Genomic DNA, 20951 nt, shown 5'->3' on the forward strand with positions numbered 1-20951 from the left:
AAAAGAGAGAGAACCCAAATAAGTAAAATCAGAAATGAAAGAGAAGAAGTAACAACTGATATCACGGAAATACAAAGTATTATAAGAAATCACTATGAACAGCTATATGCCAACAAATTGGACAACTTGGGAGACATGGAAAAATTCCTAGAAACATGCAATTTTCCAAAACTGCATCAGGAAGAATCAGAAACCCTGAATAGATACCAACTAATGAAATCGAGACAGTAACAAAAAAGAACTCCCATCAAACAAACAGTCCTGGACCCCATGGCTTCATAGGCAAATTTTACCAAACATTCAAAGAAGAAATAACACCTATCCTAAAAAAATAAACATATGGGACTATATCAAACTAAAAAGCTTCTGCACAGCAAAATAAAACATCTAAAAAAAAATACAAAGGGAACCCACTGAATGGAAGAACATATTTTCCAACGATACATCTGATAAGGGGTTACTTTCCAAAATATATAAAGATCTTATACAGCTCAACATCAGGAAGACAAATAATCCAGTTAAAATTGGGCAAAAGATCTGAATAGACACTTCTCCAAAGATGACCTACTGATGGCCAATAGACATATGTAAATATGCTCAACATCACTAATCATCAGAGAGATGTATCTTAAAACCACAATGATATGTTACCTCATACCTGTCAGAATGGCTACTATCAACAAATCAACAAACAAGTGTTGGCCAGCGTGTGGAGAAAAGGCAACCTTTGTGTGCTGTTGGTGGGAATGCAGACTAGTGCAGGCACAAGGTGCTCCCAAGACAAAGAATTATCTGACCCAAAATGTCATTAGCGTGGAAGTTGAGGAATCCTGAGCCCTGGATGTCACCAATAGGTGGTTGAATTTGTATCCTGGCTATTTAGTGTCTTTTGTATATTTATTATATCATAAACATTTATTAACCAGGTGCATCGTGAATATTAAATATCTTTCTATCCATGTGTAAAACATACATGATTTTCTTACCTATACTTTATACAGCCAATGCAATTTACCCACGTCTAACAAAATTTTGCTTACTAGCTACTTATTTATATTTAAGTATCTTAAGAGTGTTTGCCTACATTATTATAAACTTCAAATTTATTCATTTAACAGACTTGAAGATTTACTAAAGCAAATTCACGTTACACCAGTCCTGAAATTTCTAATAAGAAATAAATGTCCTGATTGTTTGAGCCATGTGTAGTTGTGTTTTCTGCAACTTGCAGCTTAGAGCATCCTCGCTGGTTCCTCCTTAAAAAATCAATAGGAAAATGTATTCCAAAGACAAATGAAACAAGGGCTTAGACAATAATGATATTTTCCCCAAATGGTAATGTAAGCATCAGATATTGTAGAAACTGATTATGGTGCCTATGTTAATATGACTCTCATTTGATCAGTTTGTTTACATTTCAAGCAACTGTAACTATGGTGCTTACCGTGGGAGGACTGTGTGCTCAGAAATGCACTTTTTATTTTATTTTATAATTGGGACAATTTTGGCTTGGTGACCTTCAGAACACTGAGAAAAAGGTTTTCTTAATTGGCTGAATGTTTATTCATAGAAGTAGATTTAGAATATCAACTGATGGTTGGCATCAATTCAACACCAGCAGGGATCCCCAGTTTGGGATGTGGTGAAAAAAGAAACTTTATTCAGTGCAAACAGCTCAATTATGAAACAGCACAGCTGTGGAACAGCAGGGCTGTGAGACAGGCGCTGGGGTGAGGCAGCCCTGGGGCGAGGTGGTCCTCAGACAAGGCCCCTCTTTGGCTAGACACTTCTGCTCTGCCTGCTCTGCTCCAGTTCCTCTGTTCCGTTCTGGTCTGGTGAGAAGTCTCTGGTGCCTTGTCTTAGGTGTTTCAACTCCAGTTTTCAGTCTTTGGTGAAAAGGGAAAGTGCTCTGCCTGAGCCAGAGAGGTGCTGACTTATATAGAGAGAAGTCCCTGCCCCAGTCTCTGATTAGTCTGTCCTCATGCAAATGAGGACTCCAAATCCTCACACTTTGATTGGTCCAAAAGGCACTGTCTGGACCGATCAGCATGGAGCCACTCTGATAGGTTGGTGAAGATGCTAATGAGGATATAGCCATACGATTCCATTTGGAGCAGGGACGCCTCAGTCTTATTGGTTGAAATAGGATTCCAGGAACTGCTTTATAAGGCCTGGCTCAGATGGCAGGAACACAGTGCAGGCAGGCTGTTCAGTGTGGTTTGAATGAGAGAGCCCTGTTTTTAGACATGGCTGCAAGGCTCTGCTTTTAAATTTGAGCTCTGTTTGCCACCAGGAGCCTTTCATAGTAGGTATCTCCAGTCCCAGGGTCCACAGAAATTTATAGCTTCTTGTATTATTTCTATTAATGTTAATTTTATTTTAGTGCTTTAAAAATAACAGACTTCAATACTTTTTGTGTAAATTGTGTCTTGAGGTACTTCCATTAAAGTATGTGGGACATTTTTTCCACATACATGGAATTAAAGAGAAGTGCATTTATTTAAGATGATGCAAATAGTTTAAAATTCTATGAAAAGTTTGTTGTTTAGTAGATTTCAGAATAGAATTATTTTATTGCTAATGCTATATTTCTTTATATTTCTTTTAGCATTCTTTGCCCCCTTTTTATTTTTGTGATGGAAACTAATGTTTTGTCAGATAAAATATCACACACAGCACATAAAGAGATGGTGAGGGATGGTAGCAAGTTAAAACTGTTTGATAAAAAACTAAAGCAAAAAGGGAAGAAGATGTCTTTATAATAATGGTGTGCTTCCGGTAGTTTCCCAGAACTCCTCAACAAGATCAGTGGAATCAGCTCTGCTAAGCAAGGGGGTGACAGGTGGTATAGTCAGTTCAACCAATAACCCTTTAGAAGTACTAGGCTGGTGTGTGTGTGTGTGTGTGTGTGTGTGTGTGTGTGTGTGTGTGAGAGAGAGAGAGAGAGAGAGAGAGAGAGAGAGAGAGAGAGAGAGAGTCCTATAAAGCTTTATTTTTGTTTTAAAGTTGGAGTTAATGAATCATTAAAGCTGGTATGGGTAAACTTGATTTTCAAATGCGTTACATTTTCTAGTCCTCTTTAACCATCCTTTATTTTGTTATTGCAGTGATTTGCTGTCCTCTGAATACATAGAGAGACACATTGAACATGGAGGGAAGACGGTGGAAGTTAAAGTAAGTAAAATTTTTCTCCCTCTTGGGAAGATTTTTTTCAGAATCTTTTGAATACTGATTACCATTTTAATACTTTCAGTGATACATCTAATGTACCATTTGGGGGGTTTTATAACAAAGAATTTTATCAAGCCCTGGCATGGGTGTTGTCCCATGCACAGAAAGGTTGTTGGTTGATTGGTGGTCAGGGCACTTGCCCAGGTTTTGGGCTCAATCCTAGTTGGGGACCTGCAGGAGGAAGCCAATGGCTGTTTCTCTCTCTCTCTCATCCTCTCTCTCTGAAATTAAATTAAAAATCTTTTTTTAAAAAATATATATTTTTATTGATTTTTTTTTTATAGAGAGGAAGGGAGAGGGATAGAGAGTTAGAAACATCGATGAGAGAGAAACATCGATCAGCCGCCTCCTGCACACCCCCTACTGGGGATGTGCCCGCAACCAAGGTACATGCCCTTGACCGGAATCGAACCCGGGACCCTTCAGTCCGCAGGCCGACGCTCTATCCACTGAGCCAAACCGGTTAGGGCTAAATTAAAAATCTTAAAAAAAATTTTTTTAGCAAGAAAGTGTATTACCAATTACTTTTGAAAATAAAATAAAACCTTTAGTTATTAGAAAGAGAATTGTAAGTACACTGTAGGAGTCATTGGAGGTATGTTTTATAGAATTAATATTGCTGCAAGAGGTTCTTTTTTAATTATATCAAAGAAAATAATTTCTGAAATTTGCTTTTAAGGTTAGCACTGAGAACCAAGAGGTGAAATCTTGGGTCAGGGTATACATAGCTTTTTATTTTGTTGGGAATGACTTTCCCTGATAAAATGATGAACTTATTAGATCTAATGGGAAGTCCCAGGGAATTTTAAAACTCTGAAAACAGTAATCTCAAGATCCTAGTTCTTGTCATGTAAGTTCTGAAAAGATTCCACACAAATAAAAAGCCTTCTCCAATTATAGGCGTAAGAATGTATATTGTTTTCTTCTAGTACACTGATGAATCTTAGGGCATATGAGACTGAACTCCATGAAAGGCTTGCTTTAGGCTCAATGTTTAGTGTAGCAAGTTTTAGTTAATTGTCTATTTTCTTTTGAACAGTATTCAGACTACCTATTCTGCCTTGTCATAATTCTATTGCTATTTATATATATTTGCTTTCTTTTTCTGATTATATTTGATGCATACTCATTTTAGAAAACTTGTAAGTAGAGATAACTATATCAAAAAAGAAAAAAAAATCACCCTTAAATTTTACTGAGGTAAATTTTGTTTTCATTTTGGTGTATTTCCTTTTAGGGTTGTTTTGTTCTAGGCACATACTTATATATATATATTTTTTTAATTTATATAACATTTATTTCAAGAATGCTAATGATTTTTTTCTACTTAGCATTAGTGTGATATAGCCTTGAGCCCATTATTTGAACCATAGTATCTTTTATTTTTTATTTTTTTATTGTTTTATTGTTTAAAGTATTACAAAAGGTATTACATATGTGTCCCTTTTTTCCCCCCGCCCTTGATAATCCCCTGGCCTCCCCTACCCCCCAGTGTCTTATGTCCATTGGTTATGCTTATATGCATGCATACAAGTCCTTCGGTTGATCATACTTATATTTTTATATATAAGTATACATAAACATATATACAACATTATATCTTACTTTTTTAAAAAATATATTTTATTGGTTTTTTACAAAGAGGAAGGGAGAGGGATTGAGAGTTAGAAACATTGATGAGAGAGAAACATCGATCAGCTGCCTCCTGCACACCCCCTACTGGGGATGTGCCCGCAACAAAGGTACATGCCCTTGACTGGAATCGAACCTGGGACCCTTCAGTCCGCAGGCTGACGCTCTGTCCACTGAGCCAAACCGGTTAGGGCTGTATCTTACTTTTAAGTCATAAACATTATATCGTCCTATATATAATAAAGAGCTAATATGCTAATTAGACTGGACTGCTGAATGACCTTCCAGATGAACTTCCTGAATGACCAGGGGGCTGGGGCGGGGTCAAGAGGCAGCTGGGGTCACAAGGGCCAAGCCCCTTGCACTAATTTTGTGCATTAGGCCTCTAATATTGTAAATATTTCCCCAAGTTATTTTCTCTCGAAGCCTATATTCTATGCTTTTCAATTTAAATATATTACTGTCATAAAACTTTTTTATTTAAATTAAACTTTATATAAGTAAATAACTAAAATAAATTACATTGTTCTCTTCAAGTGATGACATGAAACAAATTGGATTTTTTAATGATATGTTAACTAAATGGAGGAAAACTTTTTATTGTGGAAATTTTCAAACATATATAGCAGTGAAAGGAATACTATAATGAACTCCCACATACCCATTTTCCAGTGTCAACAATTATAAACATTTTGACAGTCTTTTATATCTCTACTTGTGTGTGTGTGTATATGGTGTGTGTGTGTGTGTGTGTGTGTGTGTTGAAGCTGAAAGCTGCCAGTATTCTGGTTAATTTGAGTTTCTACAGCTCTATTTAATTAGTATTATAATACTAATAGTAACTGCTAACATATATTGCTCATGAAATGATGGCATACACATTTATATATATTCAATCCTGAAAACAACCTGTGGTTATAAAAATGACTATGTATTATCCCACTTTACAGGAAACTGAGGCATAGAAAGGTTACCTGTTGAAAGTAAATATAATGAATGGTCGTTACTTGTTGAAAGTAAATATAATGAATGGTCAAGCTACAATTTGAATCTAGGGTATGTAACTCCCACACTGACTCTTATACCATGTTATCTACCATACACTAGTATTCTGTTATACAAAAGTGGATGGCCATAAAAATTGAAATGAATTTTATTTAGACCTATTACATACATATTAATTCTGGAGGTACCAACAATTACTCCTTTAGCGTTTTAATCTTTAAACTGAAATGGTGGTCTACTTAAGGAACCTTTAGCTATTTCTCACAAATTTGGTGACGCATTTGGGTAAGTTTTCTGTAATGTTACTTTGGGAAAGAATGGTGCAGACACATTTCAGTACAAAGCTTGTTTTATTTTTCACATCTCAGGAACATGAACATAGTAGGAGTTTTAGAACACTAGGAGAGGAATTTGAAATTCTGTATGTATAGATGGCGGAAGGGGAAGATTTCCTGGAGGTCAAAGTAAAAGTAGACATCTTGGTAGAGATATGATTTATCATATTCATTACCAATGAAAGAGCATGTCCAGTTATCAATATCATTAACCATGTCTTCTTTTCTAATTTTTCAATTATTTATTGTTGAAAGTATTACAGATGCCCTCCTTCTTCCCCCAATTGATCCCTTCTAGCCCGCACCCACCCCAACCATTTCTTTTGGTTAAATTATATGATGTCTTGTTATAATAACCTAAAGTAATAGCTGCTGAGTGTCTTTTTTATTAGCTCAAATGATTTCTAAACTACTGTATGTGAGCACTCCCAACTGGTCCTTGGATCAGGATCCTAATTGTTAGGATGGGTATGTACAGAGACACCCATTATACATTATTGACTTTTTACTGGCAATTAACTGGTTGCTACCCATCACATAATTGAATTGAGTGTACTCAACCATCATTGTCTCAAAGTCATAATAATGCCCACAGTGGCATTAAGAAGATGGATAAGAAAGCGAAGGACCGTGGGTCAAGGGTGAAGCCTGGAATTGGATAAAGGCGTTGCAGAGAGGCTGTGTTGGAGAGCAGGTGTCAGAGGAGAAAGTGTCTGCTTAAGGGTGAAAGAGGTGGTTGTGGCTCTCGGGAACCGTTTACTCTGATGGAATAGTGGGGGTAATTTCATTAAAATATTTTATAGGCAAACTGAAATGGCCGCTGTCACTCTGGAAACAGTATATCAGGAAGTTGATATAGAAGCAAGGAATTGAGTTTTTCTCCTGCTGCTCACATCCATCTTCCTTCCCTGGGGCTGGAGCTCCATGCACGATTTCTAGCTTAACGTGGTACCATCTCCAGGAGGTGCCTGTGATACAAGCAGAGTCTTTAGGTTCCTTTTGTACTCACTTTTGTAAGTCAGGTTTCCAGCTCATTTCTTCTTTCTTAAAAAGGAGATTCCTTCTTTATCCTTTCTCAGTCTTTTTTTTTTTTAACCCAATGAATATGTAACTGACAGGGAAAACATACTAGCAGAGGACAGCTATAAGAAGTCACTTAGAAAATTTTGAGGATGTGAACTGTTAGGACAGCATATACCTACCTCCCTGGCTCACTTTGTAGCTCCTTTAAGCCTGAACAGTATTCATAGAAAACTAGAGGCCCGATGCACGAAGTTCATGCAAGAGTAGGCCTTCCTTCCCCCGGCTACCGGCACCGGCTTCCCTCTGGCACCTGGGAGCCCTAGCTTCGTCCAGGAGGTCATCTGGAAAGATGTCGGGTCTAATTAGCATATTACACTTTTATTATTATAGATTGCTTGTAATCTTGAATTGTGTTCAAGTTTTCTCATGTCCCGTTTTCTAGGTTTCTCCAGGAGGTATACAATTCTCAACAGTTGAATACTTTAAAAGATGCACAATGTGTTAAAGAAATAATGTTGCTTAAGGCATCTTTTAAGATGTTTTGTTTGGGGAAAAAAACCCACAAATAGTTGTTTGGTACTATAAAATGTGAATTTCTTTCTTAAGTAAAAAATGTTCTCAGTTTGTCATTAGTCACAGAATTTAGTTTATTTAAAATGTAGGTTATCCAGGGTGTGGCAAAAGTAGGTTTACAGTTGTTCATATATAAAGCAGTACAATTAATAAATAATCATACAAGAATAAACCCTGTTTCACATATAACTGTAAACTACTTTCCCCCCACCCTGTAGTTTAGTGACTGCATTCTCTTCCTTCTACCTCTTCTTTTTTGCTTAGTGAAAATATCCTTTTAGGAGACATAGATTTTTCTTGAGTTCATTGCATATGACTGAATAGTACATAAATGCTTGAACTGTTTCCTTTTTGGCCGCAGGGAGCACAAAAATAGCCATTAACCTGCCAGAGTGTCATTATATGTGTTTATTGCAGTAGAAACGATGAACAAAGGGGTTAATCTGAGATTGCTTATCCTGGATATCAAGTTTCCTTATTGATTCTCAAAAGTGCATTACCATCCAGAATAGAGTCTTGGTACTTTCTATAGAAGCAGGAAGGGTAAGCGATTATGTAGAAAGGAAAAACTAGGCCTTGGTGTGCAGTAAATTTTGCTGCATGAATTAGAACAGAGTCATCCATACCATTGCATCAGTGATGAATCTTCTGAAGTGAAGACTTGCATGTATTTTTCAAATAGCTTTTAGGTTATATTTTGAGGCTATCTTTGAGATGAAATGCAAGCAACAGACACTGTAGCCAAGTAATCTATCCAAAGGCTTTTAAAAATCCCATTTTCCGTTTTAGAACAGCTCAGCAGCAGCATCTCTGCCAAAATGCCTTTCTTATTTACCACTTTCCTTCACATCTGAGAAACGTGCTTTCTATCTTGAATTCTCACTACAGTAGTTCTTCCAGAGGCTCTTGGATAAGGGAATAATACTTTGTCACCTAGACAGTAATTAAGTCACATGGCCTGGAAAGATGCTTTTAGAAACGATTTTTTTAAAAGGATCTATTTATAGAACTTGTTACCTAAGCTCTTAGCTTTATCACTCTTAATTTCAAATAGAAGTTTCAGGCATTTTCTCTGGTTCTGTGGAGAGGGGGAGGCCTCTAGCCAGTAAAGAAACTCAGTGATATGCATCAGAAGGCCTGCAGATGGGAAGATTACCAATCAAAGACCCTTCCTTGGTCCTTTGAGGGGCTCCTGCTGCCATGGTAACTGGGACTTTTTTTAAAACAGCTTTAATGAAGTACACTTCATTTACTGTAACCTGAAGTGGGGTTCGGTCTCTATTTTGCCTGGTAGGGAGCACAGATTCTTTAACTGAGTATGTGTAAATAGAGTTGATTAAAATGATCACAAACAGTTCATGAAGCGATGCTAGGAATGTCTGGCAGGTGCAACTTTCCCTTATTTTATTTTATTTTTTTAAATTTATTGATTTTTTACAGAGAGGGATAGAGAGTTAGAAACATCGATGAGAGCGAAACATCGATTGGCTGCCTCCTGCACACTCCCTACTGGGGATGTGCCCGCAACCAAGGTACATGCCCTTAATCGGAATCGAACCCGGGACCCTTGAGTCCGTAGGCCGACTCTCTATCCACTGACCAAACCGGTCAGGGCAACTTTCCCTTATTTTAGATCTGTATTTATATTCTTTTCACTGCACTATCCGGGAGATTTAGGTGAAGGAATCTCACCACCGAACCTAACCTGAGAGCGCACCTCTGGGCACAAGGAGGAAACCGTCCAGCGCAGGTGCCACGGGCTGTGGTGTGGGTGGGCAGGTGCCTCACCAGGTTCTCTTTGCCAGAGGGGAATAGTTCGGATGTCAAAGCTGTGGACATGATACCTTTTCCCACTGCATAATAAAAAGCATAATAAAATTAGATGACCTGAAGAAAGATCTTTTAAAGTTTGCTTTCAGAAAAGCAGTTTAGCCATGATTTAACGTCAATCTGATGAATAGTAAACTAGAAGGATTTTAAACTATTGATTAATATATTTCCCATATATGCAATTATTTAGTTATTGGGTGTAGCTAAACTGGTTTTAAATTTCACTATATTTAATTACCTCATTAGTTCCTAACTGCCAACATAAATTAGTTTTGTAAACCTCAGGATTCTACAGGAATAAGACCTAGACTTTCTAAAAAAGTAAGTCGGATTGCTCTTCCAGTAATTTAATAAGAAATCATTGAATTGAATTTCAGGGGTGCTGGTGGGATTCAGTTCCAGGATCTTCTGAGCTAGAGATGATTCTGTAACTGCAGATGGAGCCAGCACGGGGAACCTGTCCTTCGGGGCTTGTGGGTTTGAGCTGCTGCCCATTTGTAAATACTTTCATTTATAAATAGCGAATTATATCAGAATGAAGACTCATTAATTTTCTCTGTTACTAGTGCAAGAGCCACGATATCCTCACATATGTACTTTATTTTAAATCCCAAACAACAATAAACCTGGAAAAGCCCAGGCTGGGTGGCTCAGTTGGTTGGGGCATTGTCCAATACACCAAACATGTTGCAGTTCTATCCCTAGTTGGGGCGCATACGGGAGGCAACTGACTGACATTTCTCTGTTTCTCTCCCTCCCTCCCTTTCTCTATTTAAAATCAATAAACGTCCTCTGGTAAGGATTAAATATATATACATAGCTGGAAAAAAACATATTTGATGGTTGGTGTATATGAGTCATAGTGAGCTGCTTTCCTTGATTGACAATTAATTACCATATGTTACTGTGTTGTAGAAAGACTACACTTCCATTTGTTATCTATCAACTCAGGCTCTGGGACTAAGTCTTACCTTAGGGGCAGGTACTGCTGCCAGTGGCTCAATGCCAGTCACTTGGAAGAGTTAGCTTCTTACTAATTTTCCTTCCTTAAAGCTATTAGTGGCACATTCTCTCCAGATAATGAAGCCTTCAACTTAACAGAATTAAATTAAAAACTATACTGACTTGCTGTACTTATATTTTATATTCTCAAAATTTTGTATTTTTGCAAATAAATGATTATTTTGCCCCCAAAAGAGCTGATTTTGCCATTATGGGTTTTATGTTTTATTGAATCATCTTGATATCCTGGGGGGTTAATACTGGTGACTGCACTGAGGAATAAGAGTTAAGAGGAACTAGCAGCAGTTGGAGAAATAGCAAACACTTATATGGCACTTACTGTGTGCTGGGCACTAGTTTAATGCTTCACATATGTTAAGTCTTAGTTCTTCAGCAATACCATTGTTGCTCTTCTTTTGCAGATGAGGAAACTGAACGTTTAAAGTTTAACTAACTTGCCCAAGAATTTGAGGCCAGGCAGTCTGGTGCCAGAATTCATGCTATCATTCATTAAACTGAGTGGCCAAATTATTATGACCACCTCACGTTTGTAGGCAAATTAGCTATAATTTCTCGCTGAAGTTGCTAGAGGACCAGATCATTATAAATAGGGAAGCAGGTTGTTTACCACGACAGTAGAAGTGATATTTTTCTGAAGATATGGGAAAAAAATGCGATTTAACAGCCTTTGAACGTGGGAGATATATATATATGTGTGTGTGTATGTGTACACACACACACACACACACACACACACACACACACACACACTGAGTGGCCAGATTATTATGACCACCCCATCAGTACTTCATTGGGCCACCTTTTGCCTTCAATACTCAGCGATTCTTCTTGGCATTGACTCCATGAGATGTTGAAAGGTGATGCGAGGAATCTGACACCAGGCCTGATGAATAGCACTGTCTAGTTCTGTGAGATTTGATGGTTGTAGAACCAGTTGCCTGATGGCTCTTTTAACTTTGTCCCACAAATGCTCAATTGGATTGAGATCTGGTGATTGTGGGGGCCACCTAAGCAAGGTAAAGTCTCCCTCGCGTTCTTGAAACCACTCCTGCACAATACGAGCACCGTGGCATGGTGCACTGCCTTGTTGGAAGAAGCCATCTCCATTGGGATACACCATCAACATGATAGGATGAACTTGGTCAGTAATGATACTTAGGTATGTTGTGCTATTCAGATGTTGTTCCACACGAATTAAAGGGCCCAAATCATGCCAGGAAAACATGCCCCAAACCATAACACTGCCCCCACTAGCTTGAAGGGTTGTACTCATGCATGTGGGGTGCATGGTTTTATGCTGTTTCCGCCAAATTCTCACTCTGCCATCTGCATGATGCAACTGGAAACGTGACTCATTGGACCACATGACTTTTTTCCAATGCTTGACTGTCCAATCCTTGTGTTTCTGTGTGAATTGGAGACGTTTTATCTTGGTAACTGCAGACAGCAAAGGTGTTCGAACAGGCCTTCGGCTTCCATATCCCATATGATGCAGTGTACGGCTAATTTGCCTACAAATGTCAGGTGGTCATAATAATCTGGCCACTCAGTGTATAGTCTACCCTCTTTCAGAAACAAATATCATAATACCAAAGGAGGTAGAATGCAAATATTTAACTTACAGCACTTCAATTTACCATTTGCAATTGCATCTTTGTTAGCAGTTGTTTGAGTAAGCCATGAGTTGAAGATGCAATTGCTTGTTTCAGGTGAGTTTTGATTATTCTAAATATAATATTTCCATTATTCCAAAGAAAGCAAAATATTTTCTAAGGAAGCCCTTTTTTTTTCCAACCCCCCTTTTTTTCTTGGGGGTTATTTTTAGTCCTTTGCTCTCCATAGAAGTTAGACTGAGTATTGTTCAGTATAGGGATGGCCATGGCTTCTGAACTGTAACAATTGGAAATGTGTTGCTGTCTTGCACATGGCAAACACATGGCCCAGTTCTTATGCCCATCTTATGCCTATGTGTAAATTTATCTGCATCTGGAGGAAATGTGACGTTTTATGGACAAGAGTAACTATGCTGAAACATGTCATCATCCTGCCAAAAGACCAGAAGATACCTGCTTGTATCCCTGCCAAAGTATACCCGTCCCCCTCCCTTCCCCAACACACAGCACACACACCAATAATAAAAGAGCTACACGCATCTAATAAACCGATAAAATGGTTTTTTTCCCCTCACATGTAACAGTTATCCCAAGTATGTCTCCTAACTTCTTTGCTTTTTATCCACCACTAGTCGTCTCTTTATCTTTTTGGTGAGCTGGGCTGTGTGTGCATTTCCCTCTGGCAGGCTTGTGCAGACATATGCTCTTCTTCCATCTTGCAATCAGTGTGGTTTCAGCAGTGGCTTGGATTTCATGATTTAATTCTCTTTGCATTATGGGGGAAAATTCTTTGGGGATTAAGTAAATCTTGCTTTCCCTTGGGACTGAAGCAAGGTTGCTCTAGGTCCATCATCATGTAAAATGCATCAGCAGCCTTAATGGCGTCGTTGATTACAAGTAGTCTTAACTCTGTAGCCTGAGGGAAATACATTGGCCCATTACTGGATTATGCACGTCAGGTATCTTAGTGCTGGGAGTAAGGAAACATGAAAAGTGACAGCTGGTGTCAGCATGAGTTCTGTTTCTAAGCTCTGCTAGTAACCTATTTGAATAAAAAGTCCTCTTTATTTTCTTTCCAGTGTAAGATTTTGTTGTTCACTTTAGTATCTAAAGTATTTCATCGGTTAATATTCAAGATGTTATCTATAAATTTGAAAAGACATGTTCGGCTATATATATTTTTTTAATTCAAAGGAGCACTAATGGTGTTTCTATGTATAGAATCAATTAACTGTTTTATAATAGACTAGTGTTCCTATTTTAATTCTAATTATAGAATGAATGTTTTCATCATATAATGCCTTATACAAATCTACTGTTACAAAATTTTTTGAAATTCAGAGTGAACTGTTGGAGGAATTATGACTGAACTGAAAGTTGCGAAAGTGTTGTTTTTGATAAGTTCAAAACTGGTTTGAAGCAAAAAAAGAAAAACAACCCACAAAACAAACAAAAACCAAATCACCAAAAATCCCCCAAATAAATTATTCCCTTGGTGTTTTCCCAAACTAATATTATCTTATTATTAATTTATAAAAAATTTTTATTTTTCTGGTGAGTAAGTAGCCACTATAAAAGTAAAAACAGGTAATAAACACCAGAGAATAAGTATTTGGTATGGAGTGGTTTGAGTGTTTATAGCCATTTTTAGGCAGTAATTGATCAGCACTCCAGTATCAGTTATCAAACATGATTTTATCATCCCAGCCTTTTAATTGCATCTCTGAGGAAGGAAAGGAGGTGGATGCAGGTGGGTTTCATTATCCCCATAGGAAACTCCTAAATCCTTAAGCACATGGAGGTTAAATGACATTAGATACTCAGAAAGGAAAGCTGACATTAGAGATTTACAACAGAATAGAAAAAAAGCCCCAAATGTCAGATACCATATTTGTGTCCTCAACCTTTTTCATTCAGTAGATATGTGTTGAGGGCTTGCCATCAGTTCAGGGATATATATGTGATGCACTTCTCACCCTCAAAGCTAGTAGTTTAGTAGGGTGATAGATAACAAAAATAACTACTAAACGGTCTTTTAAAATGACAGTTATGAGAGTGCCATAAGGAGAAGTCCATGTTGTCCTGAAGGCAGCGGATGGGAGACCTGACCTAGCCTGGTTGGTTTAGGAAGACTTCCTCGAGGAAATTATGTGAATTCCAACTGAAGTTTGAAAGATAAGTAACAGGCAGGTGAAATGGGAGGGGAACAGCTTTTCAAGGTGGTGAGATTAGCATGTGCAAAGGCCCAGAGAGAGACCTTGATGCAGGATCTTGGTGCATGAGGAACAAAAAGAAACCAGAGAGGGTGGGCAGACCAAGAGATGGACACAGTGGTACAAGAGGGAGAGAAAGTAGGAATATAATGTTTAACCAGAGTCTCAACTCAAAGAAATCAGGTATATCCTAAAGGAAACAAGACTACTTTTTAAATTGTTTACAATTTTTATATTTAATACTTAAAAACTTTCCATACATGCAAGCATCTTCTGCGTTGGCTTTAACTTTTATTCCTTTGTTGCAAGTGCAGTGTACAACATACTGATTCTTTGGAAGTTGGCCTAGTATTTAAAAGGAGTAAAAAGTTGGTAACATTTGATTTTTAAAAAAAAGTAGATTGCATATCATAGAATCTGAAAGGACTATAGAGACGACCTAATTCAACTCCCTCCTCTGTCTAGTAGGAAAATAAGTAGCAATAAAAAACAGCAACAAAATCAAAACCAAAAAAGAAAAAGACCAACCTGTGACCATAGAGACAGTTGCTGAAAAACAAAACAAAACACAAAACCACTTAATTTTTTGAGGCCTAGCATTTTGTTTATCAGGTACCGCCTTAAATACTAGTTTGCCTCCTTAAAGGACATTAATTGAGAAGTTCCTCCTAAGTAAGCCAACCGTTGTTTGTACCTTTAAATAAGCCCCGAGCTAAGTCAGAATCGCCTGCGGAGGGGTAGAAATGACCACTGAGAGCTACTGATCAGTTCTGCATCACCGTGTGTACGACTCAAAAGGGGAAAACGATGCTGCAGTGAAACCTTTTTTGGCAGCTAGTTTTCCCTGTTTAGCCTTCCTTCTTAAAAAAATAAAAATAAAAAAGAGATTTGGGAGGATGATACAATGGAAGTGAAAAAAAGAGGGGGAAAAAACCAAAACACACAAAACATGTTCTTTTTTTCCTTACCTCACATCCTCATATAGTTTACATTTTCTTTAAAGAAAAAAAAAGAGAAAGAAAACAACCAAATTTTCTTTTCAGATGGAGCAAAAACCCTTTTCTTCCTTTATGTTAGGGATGCCAAATATGCTTTCTTTTTGTGTAACTGTCTTCTAATCAATTATATTTCTTCCTGTTATAGTCAAGCATCAATGACAGAATAAGGTTTTAGGTAACATGCATCTCTTATGCTAAAAACTTTATATAGAACAATACATTTAAACTTCTATTATTTGCAAAAGATGCAATTATGTAGTGGTTTCCTGGAAAGAGTTATAATGTCATGCGTTTGTAATTATAGAGTCTCTGTATGTGGTCCACATTGATTTTCCCTTCTCCCAATTTAGAGCTGCATCTCAGAGAACCTGCTAAGTACCCTGTCTGCATTACAGTAATTTGTTGCTGAGGAGCCTTTTGTGGGAACCTAAAATTTTTCAGTAGTCTGATAGGAGATGGTTATATTAATGGGTCTGTAATGATTATCCGACAGCTGAAAAACAATTTCTCTTGCCTATTCTCTGGTTAAACATAAGCAATTGGGAAGCTCTGTTTGACTTACTAATAGAATTGAAGGTCAGATTTATGATATTATTTGTGTAAAAACAATGATTTGTATTTTAAATGAAGCTTTGGGAAACTAGAATGGCCTGCTCAAGGTAATTAAGGTATAGGTTAATCTTATTAGATGCATAATGCTGTGGTAGATACCTCCAGCTAATTCCACTGCGCTAACCTTCTTAGAAGCAAAATCCTTGGATTATGAATATAGAAACTCACTTGGTCACATTCGCAGAGATGAGAAGTTGTACTCTGTTGAATAGTGTCCATCAAGAGTCAGGGCCCCTGGTACCTGTGGACGTGACCTTTTTTCTTTTCTTTTTTGCAAATAAAGGTCTTTTCAAATGTAATCAAGATAAGAAGGAGGTTGTACTTGATTGGGTGGGCTCTCATCCAATGACTGGTGTCCTTATAACAGGGAAAGTTAGAGACACTGAGACAGGCACACAGGGAGAACAGCAGGTGAAGACACAAGCAGAGCCTGGGGGGTGCATGTGCAAGTCAAGGAACCCCAGGATTGTGGGCAACCCCCTCAAGTTAGGAAGAAGAAGGTTCTTCCTCAGAGCCTCCAGCGGGAGCATGGCTCCACCATCACCTTGATTTCAGAGTTCTAGCTTCCAAAACTGTGAGACTACATTTCTGTTGTTTAAAGTCACACAGTTCTTGGCAATTTGCTATGGCAGTCCTAGGAAACGAATACAGAAAGCATTTCGAGTATATTATAACGAACGCAGAAACAATGAGTATGTGTTGAAGGTGCTTGAGCCTCCACATAAGAGGAGAAGGAGTAAGCCTGAACCTTCTGGAAATGCATTGCGTCTCAAAAGACGTTAACAACTTCGCTGAGGGTACCTGGGAGCTTAACTCCTGGGGACCTCCCACAGCTTTTAGACCAGCCGCGGGCCGGATCCAGCCCGTTTGAAATGAATAAAACTAAAAAAAAAAAAAGACCGTACCCTTTTATGTAATGATGTTTACTTTGAATTTATATTAGTTCACACAAACACTCCATCCATGCTTTTGTTCCGGTCCAGTTTAAGAACCCACTGTGGCCCTGGAGTCAAAAAGTTTGCCCACCTCTGTTTTAGACTTTGTTTTCTACAGATGACATTACCCTGGGGAAATCAGTGTAAGAAAAGACTCCTGCACAACAATAAAAATAGATTTTAAGCTCACTGGGTCCCTGGTGGGCTTTTTTTTTTTTTTTTTTTTTTTTTTTTTTTTAAATCCAGAGCTCATAAGAAAATTATGGCCCCTGTTTTCTGTGGGCTTCCCCATCTTCTAATGAGACCAACTCTTTCCTCATCATTTTTATTTATATCCAGTGCCTTTCTTTTCTTTTTTTTAAAAAATATATATTTTATTGATTTTTTACAGAGAGGAAGGGAGAGGGATAGAGAGTTAGAAACATCGATGAGAGAGAAACATCAATCAGCTGCCTCCTGCACACTCCCCACTGGGGATGTGCCTGCAACCAAGGTACATGCCCTTGACCGGAATCGAACCTGGGACCTTTCAGTCCGCAGGCCAACGCTCTATCCACTGAGCCAAACCGGTTACGGCTCCAGTGCCTTTCTAGGTCTGTTTCCCTTTTTCTCTTTCTGTGGAAACGTTTGCTACAATCATATTCTTTATCTTTTTCTCTTCAGGAGAAACTATGTACCTTTTAAATGGAAGTATTCTTTTTGTCAGTTAGATCTGTCTCTTTTTAATTTTTAAAATGTTTTTGATTGACAGCTGTAATACAAGATCCTAATGTTTACCAGTGAATATTAACATAGAGCAGAGATTTTAATGACCACATAGCTGTAGATGTTGGAATGAGCTGATAATTTGGATGCTGCTTGAATACTTGTACCCTGAAATGGGTGGCAAACACAAATGTCCAAAGGCATCAACAGCAGTACAAATGAGAGACAGGCTAGCTGTGATAAAATCGACTGTGTGTGCCTTATTCACCTTCAGCTGATTTTTGTCCTGCAGGAATATGGAAATGTGGGAATGGAGGCTCACTGTTAACAAATCTCCTAATTTTTGCAACTTTTCTGTGAATCTAAAATTATTCCAAAATAAAAAGTCTATTAAAAATCTAATAATTTTAATAATCAAAGAGAAGGAAGGAACTAATCTCAAAACAAAGGACAGTTATGTAAAATGAAATACCTTTAGTTTTATGAGAAGTTGACTACACTATACTTGTTTTTCTCATTTTGTCATTAATTGGTAAAGACTTTTTGACATGCATTAGTATAGATACATGGATTATTGGCATTTAGCAACCACCATGGGACAACTTTATTTAATTTACTGTGAAAAGAGGTGATATTGTTTTCCTTTTTACTTTGCTTAGAGTCAGATACCCTTACACTTTGTACCTGAGCAGGTATTTGGCCTATGTCCCTTTAATGACTCCAACCTGACTCTGTATAATCCCAGGTTATGGATTTTAACCAAGGTGGGTTGTGGATCCTCTCCAACATAAGATTTAGCTTTTCCAAGGAATTTCCTTGATGCCACTGGCCCTTCAGAGGCTCAGAGTTTCCTGACTCAGTAATGCCTGAAAAAGCCGTTTCTCATTACTAGGAGGGAAGAGGAAGGGTAAGAAGAGGACAGTTTCCTCATGTCACTGCCACTTAAGAGGAAATTGAGAAGAGGTTATTATAGGGGAGCACCTGGTAGAACAGACTCCAGCCATGCAGCCATAACATAAGTCTGAGCAGTGCACACGCTTGGGAGGAACCTAGTGTGTGATAGAATTCAGGGGTAAGTTCCTGCAGAGGTGTGTAGCTTCTGAATCATGGTAGCATATTGGAATCATCTGGGCAGATTAAAAAATGCTTTTTGTCTACTGGGGAGAGAAACCAATAGACATATGAACTATCATTATCATATGGTCCATTTTTATAGAGGTGGGTAATTTTTTTTAGCTATAACTATCTACTTAGCTAAAAGTAAACATTGGTACTGTTATAATAATGTTATTAAATCAAGAAGTATGAAGAAAGTTTCAAGGAAAATAGATTTATTTCTGGAACAAGAGAGACAGTGAGGAAAAGGCTGTGGCTGGCAGTCAGATAAAGAGCTGAACTCTATGAGGATGTGCTGGGTTTTATCTTTTCTTACAACATCTATCTTAGATTATCATATGTAATACCCACTAGCATAAAGCATTGGTTCCACAAGAAAGTCATACGAAAATATGGAGGACCTTTATAATCAACTAGAGTCCTGATGCACAAAAATTTGTGCACTCGGGGTGGGGGGGGGTGGGGGGGGGTGGGGGGGGGGTCCCTCAGCCTGGCCTGTGCCCTCTTGCAGTCTGGGACCCCTCAGGGGATGACCACCTGCTGGCTTAGGCCCACTCCCCGGGGAATTGGGCCTAAGCTGGCAGTCAGATATCCCTCTAGCAGCCCGGAAGCCCTCAGTGGATGTCTACTTGCCAGCGGGGAGCAGGCCTAAACTGCAGTAGGACATTCTTAGCGCTGCTGAGGAGGCGGGAGAGGCTCCCACCACCACCGTTGTACTGGCAGCCGTCAGCCTGGCTTGTGGCTGAGCAGAGCTCCCCCTGTGGGAGTGCACTGAGCATCAGGGGGCAACTTCTGCATTGAGTGTCTGGCCCCTGGTGGTCAATGTGTGTCATAGTGACTAGTCATTCCCAGTTGTTCTGCTGTTAGGGTCAATTTGCATATTACCCTTTTATTATATAGGATAGAGGCCTGGTGCACAGGTGGGGGCCGGCTGGTTTGCCCTGAAGGGTGTCCCGGATCAGGGTGGGGGTCCCACTGGGGTGCCTGGCCAGCCTAGGTGAGGGGCTAATGGCTGTTTGCAGCTGGTCACACCCCCTTCAGGGTGGGGGTCCCGGCTGGAGTGCCTGGCCAGCCTGGGTGAGGGGCTGAGGGCCATTTTCAGGCTGGCTAAGCGCCCCCGGCGACAGAAGTTCCCAGCCTCTCCTTCTTTCTTTTTTCTTGTTTATTCTGGGATTTATTTACCTTCTATAATTGAAACTTTGTAGCCTTGAGAGGAGCTCAGAGCTGGCCAGGCCAGGCGGGAGGGAAGCTTGGCTTCCTCCATCACCAGGGGCAACCCAAGCCTCCTTCTCGCTCCAGCTCCATGGCCATGGCCGACTGAAAGCAGGTATCTGGGGTTTATTTACCTTCTATAATTGAAACTTTGTTGCTTTGAGTGGAGCTCAGAGCGGGCCGTGGCAGGCGGGAAGCTTGGCTTCCTCCATCATTGGGGCAACCAAGCCTCCTGCTTGCTCCAGCTCTATGGTTGCCCGCCGCCATCTTGGTTGGGTTAATTTGCATATAGTTGCTCTGATTGGCTGGTGGGCGTGGCTTAATGCATAGTGAAGGTAGGATCAATTTGCATATTTGTCTTTTATTAGTGTAGATAAGCCTTGGCTTAAGTAGTAATCTGTAGAAATATACAACTTTTGTCCAGCTGGTGTGGCTCAGTGGTTGAGTGTCAACCTATGAACCAGGAGGTCATGGTCCAATTCCTGGTCAGGGCACATGCCTGTGTTGCAGACTCAATCCCCAGTGTGGGGCATGCAGGAAGCAGCCAATCAGTGATTTTCTCTCTCAGCATTGATGTTTCTCTGTCTCTCTCCTCCTCCTTCTCTGAAATCAATAAAATATTTTAAAAAAGAAATATACAATTTTTAATAAAATACAGCTTATTATTTTCAAATGTACATTTTTAAAAACAGATGTAAGTACAAAGAAACATAATTCTATTTGTCCCTTAAAATACCTATTAAAATGTTTAATGCACATATTCTTTGACCTACCAGGTCCACATCTAGAAATCTACCCAATATATGCTGATGGAAGTGCACAAAAATATATGAAAAAAAGTTTGTTACAGTATTGTTTATGACAGCAAAAAGTAGAGGTAATCTGAATTTCCATT

The 20951-nt window shown here is 38.8% G+C and overlaps 1 protein-coding gene across 13 annotated transcripts in view; it reads left to right on the forward strand.

The window, feature by feature from the left end:
• Nucleotides 1–20951, forward strand: part of ADAM22 (ADAM metallopeptidase domain 22) — a 181649-nt gene that overhangs the window by 79385 nt on the left and 81313 nt on the right. For all 13 annotated transcript variants that reach the window (XM_081102591.1, XM_081102592.1, XM_081102583.1 and 10 more), the window contains exon 4: nucleotides 3108–3174. In XM_081102591.1, the coding sequence (XP_080958717.1) occupies nucleotides 3108–3174 (67 nt within the window). The remainder of the gene's footprint in view (nucleotides 1–3107; nucleotides 3175–20951) is intronic.

The sequence above is a fragment of the Myotis nattereri genome (genome assembly GCF_964212035.1).
Source record: "Myotis nattereri genome assembly, chromosome: 11".
NCBI classification, from domain to species: domain Eukaryota; kingdom Metazoa; phylum Chordata; class Mammalia; order Chiroptera; family Vespertilionidae; genus Myotis; species Myotis nattereri.